We start from the raw sequence: 14,619 nt of genomic DNA on the forward strand, positions 1-14,619 counted from the left end.
AAGGGAGAATAGCATATAGGGCAGGGAGATGGGTAAAGTGGTTTGGTGTCTGGGTGTGGGGTGTGTGTGTAGGGGGAATAGCATATAGGGCAGGGAGATGGGTAAAGTGGTTTGGTGTCTGGGTGTGGGGTGTGTGTGTAAGGGAGAATAGCATATAGGGCAGGGAGATGGGTAAAGTGGTTTGGTGTCTGAGTGTGGGGTGTGTGTGTATGGGAGAATAGCATATAGGGCAGGGAGATGGGTAAAGTGGTTTGGTGTCTGGGTGTGGGGTGTGTGTGTAAGGGAGAATAGCATATAGGGCAGGGAGATGGGTAAAGTGGTTTGGTGTCTGGGTGTGGGGTGTGTGTGTAAGGGAGAATAGCATATAGGGCAGGGAGATGGGTAAAGTGGTTTGGTGTCTGGGTGTGGGGTGTGTGTGTAAGGGAGAATAGCATATAGGGCAGAGAGATGGGTAAAGTGGTTTGGTGTCTGGGTGTGGGGTGTGTGTGTAAGGGAGAATAGCATATAGGGCAGAGAGATGGGTAAAGTGGTTTGGTGTCTGAGTGTGGGGTGTGTGTGTAAGGGAGAATAGCATATAGGGCAGGGAGATGGGTAAAGTGGTTTGGTGTCTGGGTGTGGGGTGTGTGTGTAAGGGAGAATAGCATATAGGGCAGGGAGATGGGTAAAGTGGTTTGGTGTCTGGGTGTGGGGTGTGTGTGTGTAGGGGAGAATAGCATATAGGGCAGGGAGATGGGTAAAGTGGTTTGGTGTCTGGGTGTGGGGTGTGTGTGTGAGGGGGATAGCATATAGGGCAGGGAGATGGGTAAAGTGGTTTGGTGTCTGGGTGTGGGGTGTGTGTGTAAGGGAGAATAGCATATAGGGCAGGGAGATGGGTAAAGTGGTTTGGTGTCTGGGTGTGGGGTGTGTGTGTAAGGGAGAATAGCATATAGGGCAGAGAGATGGGTAAAGTGGTTTGGTGTCTGAGTGTGGGGTGTGTGTGTTTTCCAACTGCGGAGATTCACACACCCACATTCAAACTGGGGAGATTTTTTTACACAAATCTCACAGCAACCGCCATACTGTGGAGGTTGCTCTAATCAGAAAATGACAGACAGGTGGTATACCCCTCTCTATGGCTCAAAAACCCCATTTTTGAGCTTATCTTCAACTGTGGAGCTCCACGGTTGTTAGCAGACTCCACAGTGTGAATGTGACAAAACACACACACCTCCACAGTTAGCACCATTTACAAACGCACCCCCACACCCCGCAGCATCTACAAGAGGGGGTGTGTGTGTAAGGGAGAATGACATAGAGGACAGAGATTGGTATGTTGATTTGGTGTTGTGTCTGTGGGGGGTGGGGGTGTGTGTGTGTTTAAGGGAGAATGGCATAAGAGGACTGAGATTGGTATGTTGATTTTGTGTTGTATCTGTGGGTATGGGGTGTGTGTGTGTAAGAGAGAATGACATAGAGGGCAAAGAGATGGGTAAAGTGGTTTGGTGTGGGGGGTGTGTGTAAGGGAGAATGACATAGAGGGCAAAGAGATGGGTAAAGTGGTTTGGTGTGGGGGGTGTGTGTAAGGGAGAATGACAGGGATCAGGGATTGGTATGTTGATTTGGTGTTGTGGCTGTGGGTGTGATTGGCATTTTCTTTGGAAGGGGGTGGGACCCAAATATACTGGGGGGGGGTGATAAATTTTTGGAAAGAAAAATAGGGGGGTCATAAATATTTTGCCCAAAATGTAGGGAGTCACAAGATGACCACAGAATAGTGTGTTTATTTTATTCAAAAAGACTGATTTCAATACAATTTTAGCCTGTTTAGGGGGTAAGGTGTAGGCCTATCGGTGGTGGGGGGTCATAAAATTTTTGTTGCCGAAATAGGACGGGTCACAATTTTATTTGGCCCCCCCTTTGAAGGAAATGCCAGCCCCCTTATTGAATGCAACGTATCTTGGCATAATAATAATGAGGGCTCACTTATTGAAAAATTCTGATTTGGGGATCTAACGTTTATTGACTGCCAAACTACATACAAGTAAAAAATCAATAGTGGACTTTTGATTTTGAGCAGCACTTTGCCTGTGGACTTTGACCGGGAACATAAAAATTTATAATTAATATATCAGTGACTTTGAGCTGTCGGCCATACACGGCATCTATTTGCTTATCAATTTCATCTCTAATCACAACACAAGGACCTAGTGAGAGTTTAATTCTAGCGCCAACTCAAAGTGTCGCAAATTCCACAGGTAGTGGTATTGGCGCATGCACGGGGGATTTAAATGATCATGGGATCTGGATGACCAATCACTCTCACCCATTGGTTTCAGAGTGTAGATGATGTGATTTGAATTGACGTTAGGTTGCACAACTGAATTTATGTCAATGCAGATCATTGCCAGTGAACTAGTCTCTCATACATGTTCCTATTACTTGCAGCTGAATACATCACCTCCCTAGCTAAGCTGAGTTGGATGACATTTGCAAATGCTGTGACAGAGAAATTCTGTGATTTGTACTGGGAAGAAGAACTCTTAGAGAAGCTATATGAAGCTATTAATGGAGAGAAAGCTGTCAAACCCCAGCAATCACAACACAGGTAATATGCACATCAATGTAGAGGCAACTATAAGGGCAGGAAGGGCTTGTGATCATGTAACTATTGGCCAAAATTGCAGTTACAATCAGCATTTTCGGATGTTACACACTAATTCTTTCCATATAAACTAGTAAAACTATGGGAGCAAATAAATAACACATTGCTTTACCTCTTTTCAACCCAAGATACAGGGTCATAATGAACACTGTCTGTCAAGTATTACTTTTATTGCTCAAACTTCTGTTAAAAATATTCCATTGCAATTGAGCAAATCTCTGGCTTCAATATCAAAAGATGGAAAAAATGTTTACACATTTCAGTTTCACATTCCATTTTTGGGAATCCATAGTATTGTGGTAAAAAAACCCTTCCAATTGTTCAGAGAGATAAAAGAAACAATGACAAACAATAACTCATCTCAGTACTGATATTTTCTCATATAATACAATGTTTCCTTTAAGGCCAAATGCCAGTCATCCTAAGAGAACCAAACCACACACCAAACCATCCAAGTCTCATGCTGCCAAAATGAAACCTCAAAAACCAAAAGCATCCCCACCAGTCAACTCAAAGCATCCAGAAGAAGACGATATTCTCTCTGATCTACTTCCAGATGATACATTCTTGTCATCATCATCAGCAGCAGCAAGACACAGCAGGAGTGCTGTAAAAGCCTCCTTACGCTCGGATTCAAAACACTATTCAAGTGATAAGAAGTCATCAGCGGACATCAAAGCAAATCAGCGTAGAGCACGCAGTCATAGCAGCGACAAATCAAGAAGTGCAAGTAGAGATAGAACAAAATCTAAAGCAGCCGTAACTCCTAAAAAAGAGGACAAGAATAATGAGGAGAAAACAGATGGACAGCGTAGTGATGGTAAAAAACTTGCTCCTCTCAAGCCAAAACGTAACCCATCTCCAGCCTGTATAGAGCCTGTAGCAAAGGCTCAAAGCAAGAAGCATGATAGCAAAGAGTATGATCTTAAAACATCTTCAAAGCATGACCCTAAACCTGCACCAAGGAGAAGGGCTCAGTCAAGAGATGCAACAAAGTTAGAGACAGATGTTGGTGTTAGGAAAAGTAGCAAACAGGCAAAAAGTGTTAAAGAGAAAGAAATGACTATCAAAGATTCCAATTGCGATGAAGAGGATTTACTCAGTGGGTTGCCTGCTGAAAATCAATTGGTGGTTAAATCCAACCAAATTATCTCATCTAAATCAAGAGAATCCCTACCAAATAGCTTGAATAACTCCCAATCTAAAGAGGCCCTGTCCAGTAGCTTAAGTGACTCCCAATTCAACTCGATGAACAAAGACTTGCTTGATTTGAATCAGTCTCGGACAAGTAATACAAGTAGCCAACTATCAGACAATAACACAAACCTGAATGAATCCATCAGTAGCTATGAAGGTCCTGTCATGACATCTGTGCCATCTGGCACAAACCTGAATGAATCCATCAGTAGCTATGAAGGTCCTGTCATGACATCTGTGCCATCTGGCAGCAAGTTGAATGGTAATAGAACTGACAATGAATCCATAATCAGCGAGGAAGCTCCTCCACTGCCACCAAGGAACACCCCATCTGTTAAATTGAGATCCTCATCACATGAGAATGTTGCGGTGTCAGACTGCAGTGTTTCCAACTCTCCAGCTGCCAGAATCAGTAGTCTCTTACACAATGCATTGTCAAGAACAGACAGCATGCTATCCACAAGTAGCACATCTTCATCATCAACATCACATTTCTTGAAGACCTCAGGAGATGACTCCACATTGTCTGGCTCATTTAATACCGATGACAATCGTCCTGGTTTGCCCAATGGGATGGTATATAGGAGTGATGGTGGCATTGATCCAAGGATAGCAGCATACACACAACAACTCACTGGAGCAGGGGAGACACAGAACAGCATTGAAAGCAAGATTGCAGTAAGTGTTTGTCACTCCCATTACAAAGAGGGCTATTGCAGTTGAAACAACCTCAATGGACAACAATCTTCAACAATTTCAAATGGGGTTACCTAAATGGGTGACTCCATTTGAAATCTACACCCCCTTGTGGGAGATTAAGGTCATGTCTTCCATAGGGATTGGCTTTCAACTGGAGATGCCCAATGTTTAAAGTGGTATTAGACTTATATTAAGGAGGGCCGGAGGGGAGCATGAGGTAGTAGTGTTTGCACTCAAATATTACACTCAAATGAAATTGATACACAAGAGGATTGACAAGGGTTCTATAAAGGAGATCCCAAGGCTTGGTTGATTTAATGTGTGTCATTCTGCCCCCATATTGTTTTTCAGGGGAGGGAAATGACTACATCTTTTGTTTGATATATTATTAGCCTTAACTCAAGAACCACAAGATCTGTGGCAATATAAGATCAATATATTTTTAAAACAAGTACACTACAGTTTAGTTAAATGGCTAAAAGTGGATAAATATGTCCAATTGAAGACTAGTTGAAGAAGTGCTACAAATGTCATAATAACAAAGTTGAGAGAACAGATCTAAGTTTTTCAAATCACAAAGACATGCATTTTTATATCAGGTGGTTTTTGTATTTCCCCAATTTTTTTATATTTTTCCCAATTTTTTTTTTTTTCAATTTTTTTTTTCAATTTAGTTTTCTTCCCAATTTTGTTTATCCATTTTTTTACGAACCACAAAAGTGCACGGCTTCAGCTTTGTAGTTTGAGAAGTGCATGTTTTACTTACCAAAGTAATATCGAAAGTAGGCAAGACTTGTGGCTTGAGTGTCACATTGGATGACTTTTGTTATCTAATATAAGAAGTGTGGGTCTTTGATATAAACATTTGAATCATGCAATGTTTGAAGTATGAATCCCAATGCTTCACATTAGTGTGGAGAGAGGATTGATTTATTGATTGATTTTTTGTTGTTGATGTTTGGATGATTTATTGATTGATTGATGAAGTGAATGATTGATTGGGAGGTTTGGTCTTTGGTTAATAGTTGAGTGATTGATTTGAATTAATTTTGATTGATTGTGTATTTGACAGGATGTTGAACAGCAACTAATGATGGAGAGAAAAATGAGAAGCAAAACTGATAAATTCTATCAGAAATTAATTGATGCACAACAAACCAAGGGTGCTGACCATAAGACAATGCTGGCCAAAGTTGGTAAACAGAGAACAGAAATGACAACAAAGATTGAATTTTTGGAATCGGCCAAGCGCCATCTTGAAATGCTGTATGCAGAGCAGTGGGGACTGGATTTGAATTTACTCTACAGTTTTGCAACAAGGTTAGTGAAATGTCAAGCTATATAAATATCCTAAAATTGTTATGTGCTGTGTGTTGAGTATGTGAGTGTGAATGTACTAGAAATGATAAAAAATAACACTTGGCCGATCAACAAATGCTAGCAATCATAGGGGTGCTCAAATTTACTCAAATTATAAAGTGTGATTCTCTTTACCTAGTTGACAAGGTTTGTATTAAAATAAAAAACAGGGAAAATATGATACAACATCCAATGGGGGAGTAACGCAAAACATATAAAACAAAGTTAAAGGGTTTTGAACTTTGTTTATTTGTTTTGTGTTACTCCTCCATTGGATGTTGTGTCATATTTTCCCTGTTTTTTATTTTATCCATTGCTGAGGTATTTTTGTTGGTATTTGGTAGTTTTAACTGGAGGTGCTGCACTCATTTTTGTTGGTATTTGGTAGTTTTAACTGGAGGTGCTGCACTCATTTTTGTTGGTATTTGGTAGTTTTAACTGGAGGTGCTGCACTCATTTTTGTTGGTATTTAGTAGTTTTAACTGGAGGTGCTGCACTCATTTTTGTTGGTATTTGGTAGTTTTAACTGGAGGTGCTGCACTCATTTTTGTTGGTATTTGGCAGTTTTAACTGGAGGTGCTGCACTCATTTTTGTTGGTATTTAGTAGTTTTAACTGGAGGTGCTGCACTCATTTTTGTTGGTATTTGGTAGTTTTAACTGGAGGTGCTGCACTCATTTTTGTTGGTATTTGGTAGTTTTAACTGGAGGTGCTGCACTCATTTTTGTTGGTATTTTGTAGTTTTAACTGGAGGTGCTGCACTCATTTTTGTTGGTATTTAGTAGTTTTAACTGGAGGTGCTGCACTCATTTTTGTTGGTATTTGGTAGTTTTAACTGGAGGTGCTGCACTCATTTTTGTTGGTATTTGGTAGTTTTAACTGGAGGTGCTGCACTCATTTTTGTTGGTATTTGGTAGTTTTAACTGGAGGTGCTGCACTCATTTTTGTTGGTATTTTGTAGTTTTAACTGGAGGTGCTGCACTCATTTTTGTTGGTATTTAGTAGTTTTAACTGGAGGTGCTGCACTCATTTTTGTTGGTATTTAGTAGTTTTAACTGGAGGTGCTGCACTCATTTTTGTTGGTATTTGGTAGTTTTAACTGGAGGTGCTGCACTCATTTTTGTTGGTATTTGGTAGTTTTAACTGGAGGTGCTGCACTCATTTTTTGTTGGTATTTGGTAGTTTTAACTGGAGGTGCTGCACTCATTTTTGTTGGTATTTAGTAGTTTTAACTGGAGGTGCTGCACTCATTTTTGTTGGTATTTAGTAGTTTTAACTGGAGGTGCTGCACTCATTTTTGTTGGTATTTGGTAGTTTTAACTGGAGGTGCTGCACTCATTTTTGTTGGTATTTTGTAGTTTTAACTGGAGGTGCTGCACTCATTTTTGTTGGTATTTGGTAGTTTTAACTGGAGGTGCTGCACTCATTTTTGTTGGTATTTGGTAGTTTTAACTGGAGGTGCTGCACTCATTTTTGTTGGTATTTGGTAGTTTTAACTGGAGGTGCTGCACTCATTTTTGTTGGTATTTGGTAGTTTTAACTGGAGGTGCTGCACTCATTTTGTTGGTATTTGGTAGTTTTAACTGGAGGTGCTGCACTCATTTTTGTTGGTATTTTGTAGTTTTAACTGGAGGTGCTGCACTCATTTTTGTTGGTATTTAGTAGTTTTAACTGGAGGTGCTGCACTCATTTTTGTTGGTATTTAGTAGTTTTAACTGGAGGTGCTGCACTCATTTTTGTTGGTATTTTGTAGTTTTAACTGGAGGTGCTGCACTCATTTTTGTTGGTATTTAGTAGTTTTAACTGGAGGTGCTGCACTCATTTTTGTTGGTATTTTGTAGTTTTAACTGGAGGTGCTGCACTCATTTTTGTTGGTATTTGGTAGTTTTAACTGGAGGTGCTGCACTCATTTTTGTTGGTATTTGGTAGTTTTAACTGGAGGTGCTGCACTCATTTTTGTTGGTATTTGGTAGTTTTAACTGGAGGTGCTGCACTCATTTTTGTTGGTATTTTGTAGTTTTAACTGGAGGTGCTGCACTCATTTTTGTTGGTATTTTGTAGTTTTAACTGGAGGTGCTGCACTCATTTTTGTTGGTATTTAGTAGTTTTAACTGGAGGTGCTGCACTCATTTTTGTTGGTATTTAGTAGTTTTAACTGGAGGTGCTGCACTCATTTTTGTTGGTATTTTGTAGTTTTAACTGGAGGTGCTGCACTCATTTTTGTTGGTATTTGGTAGTTTTAACTGGAGGTGCTGCACTCATTTTGTTGGTATTTGGTAGTTTTAACTGGAGGTGCTGCACTCATTTTGTTGGTATTTGGTAGTTTTAACTGGAGGTGCTGCACTCATTTTTGTTGGTATTTGGTAGTTTTAACTGGAGGTGCTGCACTCATTTTTGTTGGTATTTTGTAGTTTTAACTGGAGGTGCTGCACTCATTTTTGTTGGTATTTGGTAGTTTTAACTGGAGGTGCTGCACTCATTTTTGTTGGTATTTGGTAGTTTTAACTGGAGGTGCTGCACTCATTTTTGGTGGTATTTTGTAGTTTTAACTGGAGGTGCTGCACTCATTTTTGTTGGTATTTTGTAGTTTTAACTGGAGGTGCTGCACTCATTTTTGTTGGTATTTAGTAGTTTTAACTGGAGGTGCTGCACTCATTTTTGTTGGTATTTTGTAGTTTTAACTGGAGGTGCTGCACTCATTTTTGTTGGTATTTAGTAGTTTTAACTGGAGGTGCTGCACTCATTTTTGTTGGTATTTAGTAGTTTTAACTGGAGGTGCTGCACTCATTTTTGTTGGTATTTGGTAGTTTTAACTGGAGGTGCTGCACTCATTTTTGTTGGTATTTGGTAGTTTTAACTGGAGGTGCTGCACTCATTTTTGTTGGTATTTTGTAGTTTTAACTGGAGGTGCTGCACTCATTTTTGTTGGTATTTAGTAGTTTTAACTGGAGGTGCTGCACTCATTTTTGTTGGTATTTAGTAGTTTTAACTGGAGGTGCTGCACTCATTTTTTGTTGGTATTTTGTAGTTTTAACTGGAGGTGCTGCACTCATTTTTGTTGGTATTTAGTAGTTTTAACTGGAGGTGCTGCACTCATTTTTGTTGGTATTTGGTAGTTTTAACTGGAGGTGCTGCACTCATTTTTGTTGGTATTTGGTAGTTTTAACTGGAGGTGCTGCACTCATTTTTGTTGGTATTTTGTAGTTTTAACTGGAGGTGCTGCACTCATTTTTGTTGGTATTTTGTAGTTTTAACTGGAGGTGCTGCACTCATTTTTGTTGGTATTTAGTAGTTTTAACTGGAGGTGCTGCACTCATTTTTTGTTGGTATTTAGTAGTTTTAACTGGAGGTGCTGCACTCATTTTTGTTGGTATTTTGTAGTTTTAACTGGAGGTGCTGCACTCATTTTTGTTGGTATTTGGTAGTTTTAACTGGAGGTGCTGCACTCATTTTTGTTGGTATTTGGTAGTTTTAACTGGAGGTGCTGCACTCATTTTTGTTGGTATTTGGTAGTTTTAACTGGAGGTGCTGCACTCATTTTTGTTGGTATTTGGTAGTTTTAACTGGAGGTGCTGCACTCATTTTTGTTGGTATTTGGTAGTTTTTTAACTGGAGGTGCTGCACTCATTTTTGTTGGTATTTTGTAGTTTTAACTGGAGGTGCTGCACTCATTTTTGTTGGTATTTAGTAGTTTTAACTGGAGGTGCTGCACTCATTTTTGTTGGTATTTAGTAGTTTTAACTGGAGGTGCTGCACTCATTTTTGTTGGTATTTTGTAGTTTTAACTGGAGGTGCTGCACTCATTTTTGTTGGTATTTTGTAGTTTTAACTGGAGGTGCTGCACTCATTTTTGTTGGTATTTGGTAGTTTTAACTGGAGGTGCTGCACTCATTTTTGTTGGTATTTGGTAGTTTTAACTGGAGGTGCTGCACTCATTTTTGTTGGTATTTGGTAGTTTTAACTGGAGGTGCTGCACTCATTTTTGTTGGTATTTGGTAGTTTTAACTGGAGGTGCTGCACTCATTTTTGTTGGTATTTGGTAGTTTTAACTGGGTGCTGGTGCTGCACTCATTTTTGTTGGTATTTGGTAGTTTTAACTGGAGGTGCTGCACTCATTTTTGTTGGTATTTAGTAGTTTTAACTGGAGGTGCTGCACTCATTTTTGTTGGTATTTAGTAGTTTTAACTGGAGGTGCTGCACTCATTTTTGTTGTTGGTATTTGGTAGTTTTAACTGGAGGTGCTGCACTCATTTTTGTTGGTATTTGGTAGTTTTAACTGGAGGTGCTGCACTCATTTTTGTTGGTATTTGGTAGTTTTAACTGGAGGTGCTGCACTCATTTTTGTTGGTATTTGGTAGTTTTAACTGGAGGTGCTGCACTCATTTTTGTTGGTATTTAGTAGTTTTAACTGGAGGTGCTGCACTCATTTTTGTTGGTATTTGGTAGTTTTAACTGGAGGTGCTGCACTCATTTTTGTTGGTATTTAGTAGTTTTAACTGGAGGTGCTGCACTCATTTTTGTTGGTATTTAGTAGTTTTAACTGGAGGTGCTGCACTCATTTTTGTTGGTATTTAGTAGTTTTAACTGGAGGTGCTGCACTCATTTTTGTTGGTATTTAGTAGTTTTAACTGGAGGTGCTGCACTCATTTTTGTTGGTATTTGGTAGTTTTAACTGGAGGTGCTGCACTCATTTTTGTTGGTATTTAGTAGTTTTAACTGGAGGTGCTGCACTCATTTTGTTGGTATTTAGTAGTTTTAACTGGAGGTGCTGCACTCATTTTTGTTGGTATTTAGTAGTTTTAACTGGAGGTGCTGCACTCATTTTTGTTGGTATTTGGTAGTTTTAACTGGAGGTGCTGCACTCATTTTTGTTGGTATTTAGTAGTTTTAACTGGAGGTGCTGCACTCATTTTGTTGGTATTTGGTAGTTTTAACTGGAGGTGCTGCACTCATTTTTGTTGGTATTTGGTAGTTTTAACTGGAGGTGCTGCACTCATTTTTGTTGGTATTTGGTAGTTTTAACTGGAGGTGCTGCACTCATTTTTGTTGGTATTTGGTAGTTTTAACTGGAGGTGCTGCACTCATTTTTGTTGGTATTTGGTAGTTTTAACTGGAGGTGCTGCACTCATTTTTGTTGGTATTTGGTAGTTTTAACTGGAGGTGCTGCACTCATTTTTTTCTTAATTGACTGGCTAATTGAGAGTGGAGTGGATTATGATTTTCATTTTGTTTAGTGTTCTTGTATAAATTTATGTTTAATATTTTTAAAACTATTTTATGTATTTTTAAGATACATGTATTTTTAACTGTTTCTGATTGTGTAAAGCACCTAGAGGCATTTGCATTAGGTGCTATATGTCTTGCCCTTTTGTCTAAACAATCCTGTTATAAGAAATGAGCAAACACAAAAGATACTGGTGTAATGATTATTGGCAAATAGGATTTTTCATATAAAAGTACACATACACCTAGTGTCAAAATACAAACTAGCAAATAAGAACTAAAAAAATGGCTTAAGGTGGGGCTAACTTGTTGATCACATTTTTAAAGTTAATTCAATATAGAATTCTCAAAATTAACAGTGTCCAATAAATGAGCTGAATTATAATTATGTCCAGATATGCTGCATTCAATAACATATGTATACTGTACTTTCATTGTGACTATTATAAACCTTTTTATGACTATTGAATATGTTACTTGTGATAAACATCTGTATAATTTCGAGTTCAACTGAATGCATTCATCATGATTAATAACATTTTTTTTCTCAAAAATTGACTATAGCACAGTCTATGAAAACATCCAGCTAGAGATTGTAATTTAGAAAACCCAGCATGTAGGGATAATCAACATGTTCATTGTTGTCTGTCACTCCAGTAGGTAGCAAATACATACTCAAAGAAACTACCTTAAAATGGGCTTGTACAAAAGACACCATGTCATATCATGTCATGTAGGCCTGATAGAGTGTATATAATGAAAACACACATATTGATTTTGGAGTTTGTTTATCGGTTTGCAACATGTACAAATCAATGTACTCAATTTTCAAGGCCATCTTATGTAATTATAGCATCAACAATGTAATGTGGTGACATGTCATTTCTTGAGAAAACTTATTTCAGTCATAATCATGTTGTATTGACTTGTAAGCATTATTATCTTGTGTACATGTATTTCTTCTTTTCATGTTTTGGGAAATTGCACAAGTTACTTATTTTCTAAACTCTGTTTACCTGTATGGGGTTACTTGAATGGGTAACTCCATTTGAAATCCACACCCCCTGTATGTATGGGGTTACCTGAATGGGTAACTCCATTTGAAATCCACACCCCCTGTATGTATGGGGTTACTTGAATGGGTAACTCCATTTGAAATCCACACCCCCCTGTGTTGGACATTGGTCATGTCATGGATTTCAACTGGAATGTTGCAATTGAATTTTGGCATAAATGAAACAAATTTCTCTGTTATACTTATTTTCTACTGATGATTTAAGATGGGAATTAACCAATGAGGTAGAACCCAAGAATACTCACTCCATGTTTGGGTATCATTATTTTGCACCTGGTAATTAAACTTTGATTCAAGTGCAGAGTTGTTTGCATTGAGCCAAAAACATGTGCTCAAGTGTTTCTGTATGTGTAAACATTTGTTATCATTTGATTTGATTTCAGGCTCCATTCATAACAAACCAATATAGCATTAGACACAGGTCTAATCTCTTTGGAAATAACTCATCTGGGTGAGTGTGAAGATGAGATGCGATTGTTAATTGGTTTCACTTTTGATTTGTTTGCAGTATGGGGACAGAGCCACTACATCTCAAAGAGAGTGAAGACAATCAGTTATTAAGCTTTCACAAGGGTAGAAATAAGCACAGTGTACAGGCTGGTGAACCATTGGGGCTATTCTCCTTTCTATTTGCAAGGTAGGTATGAATGAAAAGGAACACAATGACTATCAGTATACAAATATTGAATGTTTATGAGTTCAATGGTAAGAATATTTTCATGAGGTGAAATATGGACTGTTCCATTCAACGAGGCTTTGATGAGTTGAATGGACCAGTTCATATTTCACCGACTTTCCATTGAATGAATAAAAATATTCAATATTTGTTTTATATAACTCATAAGTTCCCTTGCGTCCACTAAATTTTATAAATCACCAGGAAAACAAAATAAATTAAAAGATATCTAAATGCATATTTATCTTAGAGCAACACCCACACCTATAATTGGCGAGTCCAGGTGGAAACCTCATGCTATACGCTCGCGCGTCTGTCAGCGTTGCTATATGGTACGTAGCTTCGCGTCCGTGCCATATTTATTTTTCCACAGAGTACAATAGTCCTTCAGTCAATAGTAGTTGGCCAATCAAATGGCAAGAAACTTTGTATGAGTTATATAATTGTTATTATTGTACAGATTTGTGGTATACCATGCTAGCACCATTCCCATTTGCATTGTGGGTAGATCCAGGAATTTCACTTTGATGAATTTGGGACATGCACAAAAATTCCATAAGCTTATTTTTAGTTAGTAGCAGCTTACTGATACTCCTTTATGATTAAATGCGGCAATATTCCTGCTACATGCATGCTGTCTATAACATGGAAATGAACTATATATATTAACAAAAAAATCACTGTAATAAGTTTATTTTTTTCAAATAAACTCCAAAATGAAGTATATAATACAGTATACTTAAATAAGCCAGAATGATTAAAGGCTGGCCCACCTTGAGGATAATGAATGTGGGATGAACTCCTGTTTAATTGGAAAATGATCATAAATGACAAAAAATGTCAGATTATGAAGTAAAAACATATCACTGATGGCAAAATGTCCTTGAAACAAGCATAAACTGAGTTAACATTGTGTGAATGTATGTGTTTTCAAAACTGATTCAATTGCCATGTTTTGTTGATACTTAACAAATGAGCAAAAGCACAAATATTGTGCAAACCAAATCCCACATTATTATATGTTTTGATAAGTCCCAAGTGTGTGCAAATATGTTAATAAGAATACATGAGAAAGTGTTGATTCGTAGATCCCAATCCACTCGTAATCGCTTGAATCAACACTTTCGAGTGAATTCTCTGACTTAAACAATTGCTTTATGCTATTATGCCTATTATTACTTAACCGTGGATTTTTACATACAATCTGCCAATGTTATTGGGATTGATTTAAAATGTTTGTTACACAAATTGAATAAATTCGTCGGACACATCACATACTGGTCTATCTCGAAAAACATGCATTTCTAGAAAATCGCAAATGAAAATCTTCGTATTAAGTTTACCTTTCTATAATATAATTAGACTATGGATTTTAATGAAAGTGGTTTTTAAATTAAAGCATATACTTGCGTACATTTACGTATGCAATATTGCTTAAAACTATAGTTCTGTATGTGAAAAAGTGATTCCGATATCGTATTTAAAGTGCATTTCATACGAATTGAATATCAGTGGCATGTCCTCGGGTTCCCTGGTTAGTATCAGTGGCGTGTCCGGGGAAGTCATACAAAATTGGCCTATTTGGGATGAATTTGAGCATTTTTCAGCCACTCATCCCTGGGTGCACTCCAAGCCCCCCAGGGTGTGGCTGGTTTCTGGACACATAATAGAGAATAGTATACAAATATTAACTCGTACATAAATTCTGTAACTTTTCAAGAATCATTTATACTCATTTATTTGACAACAT

General features: G+C 38.1%; 1 protein-coding gene across 1 annotated transcript in view; it reads left to right on the plus strand.

Annotated features, from left to right (window-relative positions):
- Positions 1-14,619, plus strand: part of LOC140163083 (uncharacterized) — a 95,777-nt gene that overhangs the window by 61,631 nt on the left and 19,527 nt on the right. The window contains exons 6-9 of the mRNA XM_072186454.1: positions 2,425-2,584; positions 3,046-4,516; positions 5,610-5,857; positions 12,702-12,830. Of these exons, the coding sequence (XP_072042555.1) occupies positions 2,425-2,584; positions 3,046-4,516; positions 5,610-5,857; positions 12,702-12,830 (2,008 nt within the window). The remainder of the gene's footprint in view (positions 1-2,424; positions 2,585-3,045; positions 4,517-5,609; positions 5,858-12,701; positions 12,831-14,619) is intronic.

This window comes from Amphiura filiformis, chromosome 10, assembly GCF_039555335.1.
Source record: "Amphiura filiformis chromosome 10, Afil_fr2py, whole genome shotgun sequence".
In the NCBI taxonomy this organism is placed as follows: Eukaryota; Metazoa; Echinodermata; class Ophiuroidea; order Amphilepidida; family Amphiuridae; genus Amphiura; species Amphiura filiformis.